General features: G+C 32.2%; 1 protein-coding gene across 1 annotated transcript; it reads left to right on the top strand.

Moving 5' to 3' along the window:
- The first annotated feature begins 2,767 nt into the window (after window positions 1–2,767).
- On the top strand, window positions 2,768–8,696 carry LOC105133430 (linoleate 13S-lipoxygenase 3-1, chloroplastic-like). The gene is made up of 8 exons (XM_011037430.1): window positions 2,768–3,333; window positions 3,580–3,860; window positions 4,931–5,168; window positions 5,334–5,666; window positions 6,458–6,651; window positions 6,835–7,136; window positions 7,255–7,521; window positions 7,681–8,696. Exons 1-8 carry the CDS (start codon window positions 2,934–2,936, stop codon window positions 8,435–8,437), a joined length of 2,772 nt encoding a protein of 923 aa, XP_011035732.1. The 5' UTR covers window positions 2,768–2,933; the 3' UTR covers window positions 8,438–8,696.
- The last annotated feature ends 5,221 nt before the right edge of the window (window positions 8,697–13,917 follow it).

Genomic DNA, 13,917 nt, shown 5'->3' with positions numbered 1-13,917 from the left:
CTTGACCTAGGATTCAGTCCTCCTAAAAAGAGTTTATTTTTTTTAATCTTCTCTACTGGGATATTAGACATCAAGGTTAGGTAAAAGCATACGGAGAAGACTACATTTTCAAATGAAATATGATTTGATAACCATCAGTCAGCATATATATATATATATATATATATATATTCATTATCGTTTCATTTATTTCTTTTTTTCTTTTATAGCTTCTATATATATATATAAAAGAGAAGCTATAAAAGAAAAAAAGAAATAAATGAAATGATAATGAATATATAAAGAATAAAGATGTGTCTATATATATATATAAATTAGTTTTTTAGCTGTTTAACACTTATCTCCGGTATATACAAGATAAAAAAAATCACAAGCCATTAATTATTTCAGATTTGGCATAATTGTTTTAAAGGGAGAAAAAGGTAGTTCTTTTCAGATAATGAATGATTTGTTTTTCTCAAATTCTGAGACAGTGATGAACTAGGATACATTTCCTCCCTGACTTGCTCTGAAGCTGCCTGCCAGACCAGTGAAACTTCTTTGCAAAATTAACTTGATATTATATATCTATTTATTTTTTCTTTGATTGGCGGCACACGAGAGAATGAAAGCATCTCTGGCTGCCAAACTGGTCGCATGTGAGATATACTATACCTATCATTCAGTCAACATAGGAAGCTAGCTCCCCGGTGCTTACATGTGCGAAAAGGAATTCAAGCATGCCACCATTTGCTGCTTTAAGCTTTCCTACACCAGCAAACATGCCCTCTACTCTTCCCTTAATGGCATTTATGTCCCTATACGATGTATCGTAGCCTAGTCTTTTTAAATTAATCAAGCCAGGAGGACAATTGAATTATGATGATGATAATAAAAAACCCCCCAGTTTATTGTCAAGAATTAAAAAAAATCATGAATTAAAAAAATATATTTCTGATGAAAAAATACATTTTTCTTTCATAATTTTATTATTTTATAATTAAATAAATAAAAATTTTAAAAATAAAGTTATTAAACCTGATTTATCTAAGTTCCAAGTCATTAATTTTGAATTATTTTTAAATATCTTGATTTTAATATTTAAAAAGATAATAAAATAATTTTATTTTAATGTTTTATCAAATCAAGTTTGAATCAAATTAACCAAATTAAGTTATATTAAAAAAAAATTTCATATAATTTATTTTAAATACGTAATTCATGTGTTACCATGTTAACCCCTAAAACTTTCGTATAATTTATTTTAAAATCTCTTTATAACTACTAGATACATGATTCATGTGTTACCATGTTAACCCCTAAATTTATCCATGTTTAATAATATTACCAAAAATTTCTTGCAATAGCAACGGTAAATTAATTAGTGTTAGCTAAATAAATATTTTATTTATTATTTATTTTAATTTTATTAATGTTTTATGTTAAGTAATTTTTTTAAAATATTATTTAATAAGATTTCAACCATGATAATGAATGAATTCTATTTTTAATTTGGAATCAAATATATTTATTAATATTTTTTTCAAAACAAAATTTTAACGTTTTTAACCCATGTTCTTTATTTACCCTTCAATTGTCCTCCTAAGAAACATAATCTGAACCTATCAATTATTTCCTCAAGCAATGTTATTAAATTATGTTAGATAGAATGACCTTATGATAAACATTTGAAAAAGCTTGAAAAATCGCAGTCAAGTGAGATCGTAATTGACTTTGGATTCAAAACAATAAAACCATTAAAATCATGATTCTATAAGCGATTTTTATATTTGTAGCTTGCTCTCTCTTGGAATTTTAACAGTAACTGAAAGATAACGTTAAACACAATGGCTTTTAATTTAGAAGCAACTTCACCAGATCATGCTTCCGTTCTTAATTTAAGCTTGAAAATAGAAACTTTGATTTTCATTTTAAATATGTTAAGATGCATCTATACATATTTCCTATTTCTATTATCGATGCTTAATTAATTTGATAGGTGGTCATCAATAATTAGATGAAATATGTGACAAAAGATTATTTATTAATTAATATAAGCTATGTATTAATATTACATGTACTTATTTTAGTAGATTAATTGGATACTTTATTGTTTTAAACCTCTTTTACGTGTGTGTGTGTGTATATGATTTTGATCTTTTAAATTATCCACTAATTCTAGTTAAAAAAAGAGGGGAGTTTGACAACTTTTGTTCTCAGCTTCCTTAAATCTAAATAAAATTAAATGAACATCATTTATTACATGATATATACCGATTTAATTATTGTAATTTTTTATATCTAATTTGAATTATTAAATTAAAGACAATCCAAATCTATATTCAAAACACTTTTTTTTTATCATTTATTCTTCTAATAATCTATGATGTAAAGATCCAATAAATCATGCATCTTTTTTTTTTTTAAAATAAAAATAAAAATTCATGCATCTTTTTAATACGGTAGGACATGGTTGTCAATTTCAGTGCAAGACAAGGACACGCATGTCCTTCTCCGGAGAACACCTCGCCCCTTTCACTTCGCCTTCCCTCCGTCACCGCGTCTCTATTTTACTCGACAAAACTCGTTTTTGACCCAGCAGCCAGATTAGCCTTCAAAATACAAATACTCTTCGCATAAAATAAATAAATAAATAAATAAGAAAAATCCGGTCAAAACAACAAAATTAAATAATTTTAAAAACGTGTGGACGGTGTGAAATGCTTTAAGGGACACATCATTTTCGTTCTGGCTTCGTAAGATGTTACACATGTATAAATGAGGTCGCACAGGCACATAAAGATTCATAAAAAAGAAGAAGCAATCTTCACAGACCTCCAGCTCATCCACTGCTCTCATACCGAGCTCCTCTTTCTTGGTCTTGGACACCCCTTTTAGCTCATCTCCGCAAAAGCATACAGCCTTTGTAGAGAAAAAAGAGGGAGAGAAACAGGATGGCACTAGCTACAAAAATCATCGGGGGTCGTTTGATTGATGGATCATCATTTTTACCAGCGTCAAAAATGTTGACGAAGCAACGGGGAGGAATGGTTAAGAGGAACCAGTTCTTGGGGAGTCCAGTTTTGGTGCCTTCGCAGCAAATTAGAAGACAGGAGCAGTTAAAGCGAGCCGTGAGAGCTCCTGTGGCAGCTATTAGTGAAGATATAATTAAGACCAACAACAAAACTACTGTGCCTGAAAAGGCAGTGAATTTCAAGGTGAGAGCTGTGGTGACTGTGAGAAACAAGCACAAGGAGGACTTGAAGGAGACTATTGTGAAGCAGTTGGATTCTTTCACCGACAAGATTGGGAGAAATGTTGTTTTGGAGCTTATTAGCACTGACGTTGATCCAAGTAAGTCAAGCAAGTGGTATTTCTCTTTCCGGGTACTAAATAAAAGGGTGATCATCGATCATTAGCACCGCTCTTGGGATTCCTAAGAATGATCACTGATCGTTCAGTTTTCAGTTTTCTTTGTTGTGATATAAAGAACGTAGCTTGATTTACATGTTTAACACAATTAATTACGGCCTTAAATACCTGCAGACCTTCTTTGGATCATACTTATAATTCAACACTGATCTTAATTGGTTCTTGTAGAAAGCAAGGAACCAAAGAGGAGCAAGCCAGCTGCGTTGAGAGACTGGTCAAAGAAATCAAATCTTAAAGCTGAGAGGGTCCATTACACTGCTGAATTTACAGTAGACTCCGATTTTGGTGTGCCTGGGGCAATCACAGTGAGCAACAAGCATCAACAGGAGTTTTTCCTGGAGAGTATCACCATTGAAGGTTTTGCTTGTGGTCCAGTCCATTTCCCTTGCAACTCATGGATACAATCTAAGAAAGATCATCCTGGGAAGAGAATTCTTTTCTCTAATAAGGTATGTGTCGCTTTTTTGATTTTTTTCCTTCTCGGAATTATGCCCTTTTGGAAAATGCATGATATGGTTAGATTTGATTTTTTTTTTAAAAAATAAAATTTGTATGTTTTTGCTCAATAATATATGATTCATAAAGGTCATACCAGATATTAAATCGATGCAGTTAGGTCTTGACTTCTATGCAAATGAGGGAGTAGAACAAATCAGAACCTGCTGACATTTGAATTTTCAACTCTCTTTTCCTTCTTGCTTTTCTAGCTGAGGTGATCAGCAAGAGATTACTACCACTTCTTCCCAGCAGGATATTAATTTAGTTTGACTGAGTTTATTTTGAATTGAATTTCCACACACACGTCACTTTAAAATAAGGAGTGGAATGCCCACTTTGATGACAAACCTTGAGGAAAAAGTAAATTGGCAAGAACAATGACTTTATTTTGATTCCCCTATAATGGGACGGGTCACTCTCTTGAATAATAGACCATGAACCCATGAGGCTCAAGCAACTAGAATATGGATGGGTCACTAGGGCAAGAACTTGCCTTTGTATTTTTTCTTTTTTTGTATATAAAAAAAAATAGAAACTAAAGCTATTATAAGGTCGTAGTACAACCTGATTTTAATATTTTTGAATTTTATTAACTTGCTAATACTAAAAATAAAAAATATTATTTTAATATATTTAAATTTTTTTAAAAACACATTATATCAAAAAGCCGCCCCACTAAAATATAGGTCCAACCAATCTGTACTTCGATGTTATAAGTAATAACTTCCGTCTTCCTTGCACGAGCTTGCACATGACGGATCTGTCGGTTCAGTTTGTTTGTATTGATGTATCGTGACTGTTGAAGACAACTGTCATCTGATCACTGATACCTTCAAAAGTCCTTGATTGTGCTGTGCATGGATCATGCTACTCTTGTTTGTAAATTTCATTAGGAGGATGGTCTCATGTACTTCGATTAAGATAGGCTAACTGCGGGCCCACGTCTACTGTACACACGAAGTAGAATTATTTATTGATTTATATTTTTAATAATTATTGTGCGTGGTCTTCATTTGAGCAGCCATATTTACCAAGCGAGACACCAGCTGGACTTCGAGCATTGAGAGAGAAGGAACTGAGGGATCTTAGGGGCGATGGAGAAGGAGTTAGAAAATTGTCAGATAGGATTTACGACTTCGATGTGTACAATGATTTGGGAAATCCAGACAAGAGCGTTAACTTGACTAGACCCAGTCTTGGCGGTAAAAAAATCCCATACCCAAGACGATGCCGTACTGGTCGCCTCCCAATGGACTCTGGTTAGTGTGGTCTTGCCATTCCCGCCCCGCGCCCCCCTATAATTTGATAATTCGAACTTACGAATCCAGGAAAAGAAAATGAGGTTAATTATGTTGGTTACTGATTAGACATCTCGATATCTCGTGCATGTGTAATTGCTAAACAATTTCTTGCATGCGTCCCAGATATCACTGCAGAGAGCCGAGTGGAGAAGCCATTGCCACTATACGTGCCGAGAGATGAACAATTTGAGGAGTCTAAGCAAAACGCTTTCTCAGCTGGGAGGCTTAAAGCAGTGCTTCATACAATAATACCATCCCTGAAGGCAACCATCTCTGCTGATAATCATGACTTCACTGGCTTCTCAGACATTGATATTCTCTACAAAGAAGGGCTTCTTCTTAAAGTAGGGTTGCAAGATGAAATCTGGAAGAACCTACCATTGCCCAAAGTGGTTACTAAGATACAAGAATCTAGTGAGGGAATGCTCAAATATGACACACCAAAGATCCTTTCCAGTGAGTACACTTGATTCCTGTTTTTTTTTTTTTTGCATCATTCTTTTTCCAGTCTTGCATTTTTTTTCACCTGTTTCCTTTAAGGTCATAAGAACTATGGAACTTTTAGACCGTACAATATATCTAGCATTAAAACAAGATATATATACATAGAATTAATCTTGATTGTATAATTCACTAGGTAAACTCACTTGTTAAGTTTTCTATATAGCCAGAATTTTGATCGTATTATTCATTAGAGTTAGGTTCCTTAGCTGTGGATGGATTGTTTTTAATCGATTCTTGAAGATGTACTTCCATTAAAATTATACTAATATGAAAATCCAAAAAAATAACACACAAGAAATAAGTAAATAATTATTAAACTCCCGAGAAAAAAAAAACCACTAGATAAATAAATAAAAATCACAGGTAAATATTCTGGCAGCCCACCACGCATTTGCCATCATTTAGTGGGATCCAAGTCATGCACGCTCAAAACGTTTTAGAAGGAAAAAGGTAGATAGTCTGGTTTTCGTAGCTGTTCGCAAGGAAGAATATTCGTGTCTAGCATTTGATTACAAGAGAGAAAAAGTTCACCAGTGATTTGTCTATTTCCCTTTGTCGGATGCCTAATCGGGAACCGATCTTGGATGTATTAAAAACGTGTTTGTGAGTTTTCAATGCCTTAATGGCACTGCACAGTTCTTCATGTCCAAAGTGGATTTCCTGTAGACTCATAATTCACGTGTAAGCATCAAAACATAATTAATTACTCAAAATCTACAATCATGTGATTCGCACTATTGCAGGGGACAAGTTTGCCTGGTTGAGAGACGACGAATTTGCTCGTCAAGCCGTCTCAGGAGTTAACCCAGTTAGCATTGAGAGCCTCAAGGTTTTTCCACCAAAAAGCAATCTTGATCCTGAAATTTACGGTCCGCAAGAATCCGCTTTCAAGGAAGAACACATTGTGGGCCATCTTAATGGCTTGTCCGTTTCGCAGGTGATAATCATAAATCTCCTCCTTTCCTTTTGTTATATTAAAAAAGACTTGCATTGTCACGTGTGTTTTTGTTCTTTATTTTCTCCTTTCTTTTTTGATATTGCTCGTTAGATCTTATGTTTAATTCACTTGTTCTTAATCATGTCTCCTTTAAATATTATTGTTATTATATGATTTTTGCAGGCCTTGGAGGAAAACAAACTGTTTATAATTGATTACCATGATGTTTATCTCCCATTTTTGGACCGGATTAATGCCCTTGATGGTAGAAAAGCGTATGCAACTCGTACCATGTTTTTCTTGACGCCTCTTGGGACACTTAAGCCCATCGCTATAGAGCTTAGCCTCCCACCAGCGGGGCCAAATTCCCGATCAAAGCGTGTGGTTACACCTCCCATGGATGCGACTAGCAATTGGGTTTGGCAACTCGCTAAGGCTCATGTTTGCTCCAACGACGCTGGTGTTCACCAGCTTGTCAATCACTGGTAAGAACAAAAGTTTGAATAACTCAAGGTGTCAAAAGATGACCATTAAGTTTCTTGAACAATGATGCATGGTTTTAGATGTTGGCGGATTAATGGAAATGTTATGATGATATTATAGGTTACGTACACATGCTTCCCTGGAGCCATTTATACTAGCAGCGCACAGGCAAATGAGTGCAATGCATCCTATTTTCAAACTTTTGGATCCACACATGAGATATACACTAGAGATCAATGCCTTAGCCCGCCAAAACTTAATCAATGCTGATGGTGTTATTGAGTCTTGCTTCACTCCCGGCCGCTATTGTATGGAGATCAGCGCAGCTGCCTACAAAAGCTCTTGGCGTTTTGACAAGGAAGGCCTCCCTGCCGATCTCATTCACAGGTACATTTACTAAGCACTACTTTTTATGGGCATCTATAAACGGCTCCTAAACACTACTCCCCTAAGCACGCAAAGATAGGGTCAACATGGATCAGAGATTAAGCATGTATTTGTAGAAACTTTGCATTTAACATGAGTTTATCTTTGTCACCGTTGCAGGGGTATGGCAGTACCTGACCCGACACAACCACACGGTCTAAAGCTTCTAATTGAGGACTACCCATATGCCCAAGATGGGCTACTAATCTGGTCTGCAATCGAGAACTGGGTTCGCACCTATGTTGAGCGTTACTACCCAGATTCAAGCTTGGTTTGTAATGACAAGGAGCTACAAGCATGGTATTCTGAGTCCATCAATGTAGGTCATTTCGATCTTCGTGATGCTGAATGGTGGCCCAAGCTGGAAACCACTGATGATCTTGTCTCGGTCCTCACCACCATCATCTGGCTTGCATCCGCACAACATGCCGCGCTCAATTTTGGGCAGTACCCCTATGGTGGTTATGTGCCTAATAGACCGCCCCTAATGAGAAGATTAATTCCCGAAGAAAATGACCCCGAGTATGCAAATTTCCTGGCTGATCCACAAAAATATTACCTCTTGGCACTGCCAAGTCTATTGCAAGCAACAAAATTCATGGCTGTGGTGGACATGTTATCAACACACTCACCGGACGAGGAGTACATAGGGGAACGACAACAGCCGTCAATATGGTCAGGCGACGCTGAAATGATCGAGGCATTTTATGAGTTCTCGGCAGAGATGCAGCAGATCGAGAAGGAGATAGACAGAAGGAATGCTGATCCTCGCCTTAAGCACCGGTGCGGTGCAGGGGTTCTGCCATATGAATTACTAGCCCCTAGTTCAGGACCTGGAGTTACATGTAGAGGTGTCCCAAATAGCGTGTCAATATAAGCCAAAATAAACCTGGACTCGAGTATTTTTACGTGCCCCTGTAGTTTATTAATTAGGTATTTTTAGGCCGCTCAAGGTTGGAGTCGGTACCGAGAGGAGGCCATTCCTACATTTTTGTGTCCATATAATGCAGTATAGTTCTGGCTGCATTTGTAACATAGGATTGTATATGACATATAGACTTTAGAATAAGGATAGCGATTCGTCATATCCCAATGCCATACGGAATAAAGTTATTGAGAAATGGGTTGAGCTTAAATTTGGGTCTCAAGATGTTCTGCAATTTCTTAAATTGTCCCGGTTAATCTAGGTAGTGCTCCAAGCAATCATATGATTTCTCTTGGTTATTCTGACCATATACCTAAGAATTACTTATCTGAGCATTATAAATTGATTTAGCCAAGCTTCTTTGTACTGTTTTTATAAAGGATTTTGCGAGAACTATCTATGGATCACTGCTTTCACACAGTAACCTTTTTTTCCCAAGAGCTAACCATGGAGTATGGACTTCCAAAGATAATGCTCATTCTATCTAATTGTTATAATGATAACAAAAAGAATGCTATTTTTGAAAGTATTTTGAAAATTAACTTGGTAAAAGACTCAATATATTTCATATAATGCATGCAGTTTTTTGATTATTTTGTATATTGAAAATATAAATTGACTCGATATAAATTTAAAACAATTTGCTTGAATTTTTTATAGTTATTTATGTTAATTTTAATCTTTCATTTTAGATATATTATTTTATGATAAATGATAAGGTGTTTTTATGTAGGTTTTAACAGCAAAAGATTTGACTCAAGACTTAAAGTTCTACCAAGAAAAATTATTTTTTTTAGCAACTATTTTATCAACATATATAATAAACAATAACTTAGTTTGTTAAGCCATGACCTTCATGGAAAAACTCTTTATGTTTTAACAGCGTTATTTATCGGTTCAAGTCGTTTGCTTAATTAAAAAGATTTTTTAAAAGCACATAATAAAGACCATGGCTTATGTTTATTAAAAAAAATATTCATAAACTCAAAAAGTATTTAAGGGTTTCAATGACCTAACACCACCATTAACTATTCACTTCACTTTTTTCTTTTGATGTCTTTATAAAAGAAATGGCATATAACCATGTCATATCCATTAACATGACTTTTCAATAATAAAATTTTATTTTTATCAATCAAAGTTAAACATTAGCATTTAATCATATTACTCCAATCTGGTCGATAATAATTCTAGCATAGCAATTTTATCATTCCGATAAATCATAAATTGTAATATACCACATATTATTACTATGCAATTGACTACAAATTACATATCAACTTATACCTAAAAAGCATATACTTTTCATTAACAATAACAACAATAATATAATATACAATTTAATTACCATTGTAATTCTAACAATTATAAAAGTATGTAGAAATAATTAAAAAAGATAAAGGAGGGTCAATCCTTTACTTTAACTTATAATATCCAAGCTTTTAAGAAGTCAAATCTTACCCTACACGCTTCTCCTACAAACTCTACATAACTTTTATTATTACTTATAAATTTTGATTTGGATTTTTTTCATATCATCATTCCATACAAAATATCCTAAATATAAATTCACAACCAAATTATATTACGCATTTACACACATTCCTTATTTCTTTACACATATCCATTCCAATAATTACCCCATCAATCATGCATACATATAATCTCAGCAGGCCTTTCATCTAACAAAACCCTTGGATTTAATAACTCACCTTTATATCCAAAGCCACCAATATTCCAAGAATATAATCCCAACATTTGATTCTCTCATCCAATCATGATTTTTTCCTATACATCACATTATAAAATATACATATTCATTTTGTATAATGTACAACAATTTTTTTTTGGCCATATTAAATAGATATATATCCATGAGTTAATTTTATTCCTTTGTTTAGAAAAAATCCATTTATCATGTCTATTCACATGGTAATTAGCCTTCCAAACAAATAATTATAAATAATTAAATTAAATATCTTAAGTAATTTTCCTCTTACTTTTAAGATTATTGCTATACTCATATTATTCTATCATTAGCCATACTCATTTCAAAATCACAACATATAAGAATCATATTACAACTAACATAAGAATTCATTATCTTAATTCATCATCCTCATTTAATACTTACTAATCACATGCTATTGCTATTAGACAACAATTATATAATTTCACAAGTTCTCACTTCTTCTCTCTTATAGATAGCTTTACCAAACTCTAAACATTAACGTTTTCTTTTGTTTTCATAATCTTTTGAATTCATAAAAATCTACAATATTATTATTTAATTTCACACAATCACATATAGAGATTACACTTAATTATTTCATCTACATACTAGCATGTTCAACCTAACCAATTCCAAATACAAGAATGCATTCATATCAAATCATTTCTAACACTTTCATATAAATTAAATGTATGAAATTTGGCCAAAACCCCCCATGAGCATGAACATCCAATTCTCCTTTTCAAACATTCATAATTCAAGTTATTTTTACTCTATTACACTTAAATTATATCATTTTAATACAATTTCTCAATTCCTCTAAAATCTTTCAAGAACCCTAATTTACAATAATTGAAATTTCAATGTTAAAACTTACTAAAATGAAATTGAAGTAAATCAGGTGGCTTTAACAGTCTTTTTTTATAGTGTTGATGTCAATTCCACTTATCGAAGCTAAATTTTCCACCTCCAAATTTTATTTTCTTCCAATTCTTCACTCTCTCTTTACTGTCACTCTTCCTTTTTTTTTTAGATCATTTCTTAGACTTAGTGTTGGGTGTTTGGGATTTCAATCTCTCATTCCCCTTACTAGAACATTAATTTTCATGGAAATATAATAACAAAAGAAGAATATGATAATAGTTGGCCTTCCTCTCTTCCTCTAAGCTATACTATAGTGTATATAGGGGGAAAAAGAATATTTTTGTCCAAAATAACAATAATACCCATAATAAGCCCATAGGTCATTTTTTCAAGTATTTTACTTGATTGAAAATGTCTTTATAATACCTTTCCAAACTCTAATTGATTTGAACGTTTAACCTAAGATAAAAAGAAGTGTAATGAGGTTACTCATAAAATCTAAGTTTAATCTAACAGTCCAATTGAGTGTATGGTCAATAGTGTAAAGTTGGCCAATAGGTAATTTTATGCCAAAAATTCCAAAATTTTATTCTATTTTGTCTACTTAAATTGTCCAAATTTTTAACTAATTCATTGAGAACTTCTATCTCTATGGATAATGCAAATTTTCCTCAAATTTCATTAATTTCCTGGTTAAAACTCTGCATATCAATTATTATCCCTAAAAGATACATTTTTAACATATTTGACCCCCCTCCCTTTATAAAGGAATGTTAAAAAATGTAGTATGTGTTATTTTTTTTCTCTAAAATATTTAATTTAATTTGATATGCAAGAAAAAAGTTGTTCCTTTCTAATGAGGAAAAAAAAACATTATACATTAAGTAGACAAAAAATCTATTGACCATTTGAACCAAGTCTAGACAAACCAGCAAGTTGTCCCTTATTAAAATATGACTTGATCCATTAGTTAATCCGTTGTGTTTTTAGGCTTGGTCTATAGGAGCCTGCACTAGCACACACCAAAATACAAAGTTATGACCTCTAAAAATATCAGAACACAATCATGCTCTTCTATGCTAACACATGAATTTTTAGTATGACTTTTTACTTTTTTATTAACAATTATCTCTCACTAACTTGTCTCTTTAAAAGATATTGACCTCTTTTATCAAATGGCTATACCTTGAAAGCTTGTTTCCTTAGAGGACAACAACCCTTCTTGTTAAGTATCCACCAGCACTAAACTTTTTTATAAAATGGCACAATAAGGAATACAACTAACATCTCATTTTTTTAGGTTACTTGTAAGGGGAAAAAATTATTTTTCATTAGTTCTCCACTTTCCACGAGTTAAGCTTACATGACCAAACTGTATAAATACATTATTTTAGCTGGTAAATACACAACTCCATTAAAGAAAATCACGTACCACAAATAACAATCACAAATATACTTCTCTACAAAGTTCATTCTCCTTTAATTTCCTATACATTTTCCTTTATCATTTACTAACTTAAGTACTAGAGAGTCTCCTTGTTATACAGGGGACTTGTTTTTTACAGGAAATGGTGAAGTAACCAAGTCCAGTCACCTTGCTAGCTCATTAATCAGTGGCTAAGTTCAGTCATTCATCTAACCTGTCAACTAACCGTGAAAAGCCCAAATTCAGTTCGAAAATTTTTCAACTTCATCACTTTCCACCCTTGAAAAAAACTCTTTAATATATTAAATTTAATGTTTATTGTAGTTTTATCTTGAGAACAAAATTTTATTTACCGCTCTAAGTCTTCAATCTTGAATCTATCAATTAGAAGTTACTAGTTCCAAAATAATAACTATAAATATATATTTGGGTTCCTCTTAACATATACTAAAAGTTCTTGGAATTTCACTATAGTAATGAAAAATAAAATGCTAGGGTCTTTTTTATTTTGGTCCTTAAAAGTTTTAAGAATTTTTTTTTAAAATTAAACTTGTTTTTGAAATAATTTACAACCTTCAACATTAGGTTTATCGGGTATTGAATTTCATAATTTATTTTATTTGTTCTATAGATTTATCTTGGTCTCATGGCCAAAATCGTGAGTTTTGTGAGTTAGTTATGTTGACTCGAGTTATTTTTTATTCTTTTTAATTAATTTTTTTTAACTTTATTTTTTAAAATTGAGTTGATTGAGAATTGAGTTTTATAATTATTATTTTTTTATTTATTTTCTATAAGGTTATCATGGTCTTATAATTCAAGTCATATATTAAACTAGTTGACTTGAGTTTTTTTGTCCTTTTTTAGTTGAATATTTTTTAATTCCATCCCTTCATTTTAGTTTGATTGATAATTAGGCTTTATAATTTATTTTAGTTTGTGTTATATGAGGTTATCCTGGTCTCATAAACTAGATTACGAGTTTGGTCGTTTGACTCAAGTAGTTTTTTGTGTGTTTTTTTTTTAATTTTATCCTTTAATATTAGATTGACTGAAAAATAAGTTTCGTAATTTACTTTTTATAGCGTTATCTCAGACTCATTATCTAGGTTTGACAGATTAACCTAGGTTGACTCGGCTTATTTTTTTAGTTGAATCTTGTTTTCAATATCATCTTTTAATATTATATTAATTAAGAATTAAGTTTAATAAAAAAAATTATTTATTTTCTATAGAGTTATCAGGGTTTTATGGCCTAGGTAGCAGAATTGAAATATTAACTTGAGTTTATGTAAATCAATTTAATATGTTGTTATTTCAATATTTTAAAAAAGATGTAGTCTTGATTTTTTTTAAGTCAAACTATATTTTTATTTATTGTTTAGGTTATCTTTCAACTTATCAAGTCAA

This window comes from Populus euphratica, unplaced genomic scaffold (assembly GCF_000495115.2).
Source record: "Populus euphratica unplaced genomic scaffold, PopEup_1.0 scaffold33.1, whole genome shotgun sequence".
Taxonomy (NCBI): domain Eukaryota; kingdom Viridiplantae; phylum Streptophyta; class Magnoliopsida; order Malpighiales; family Salicaceae; genus Populus; species Populus euphratica.
Note: the sequence above shows the minus strand (reverse complement) of the source record. Positions and strands in the feature narration are given on the sequence as shown.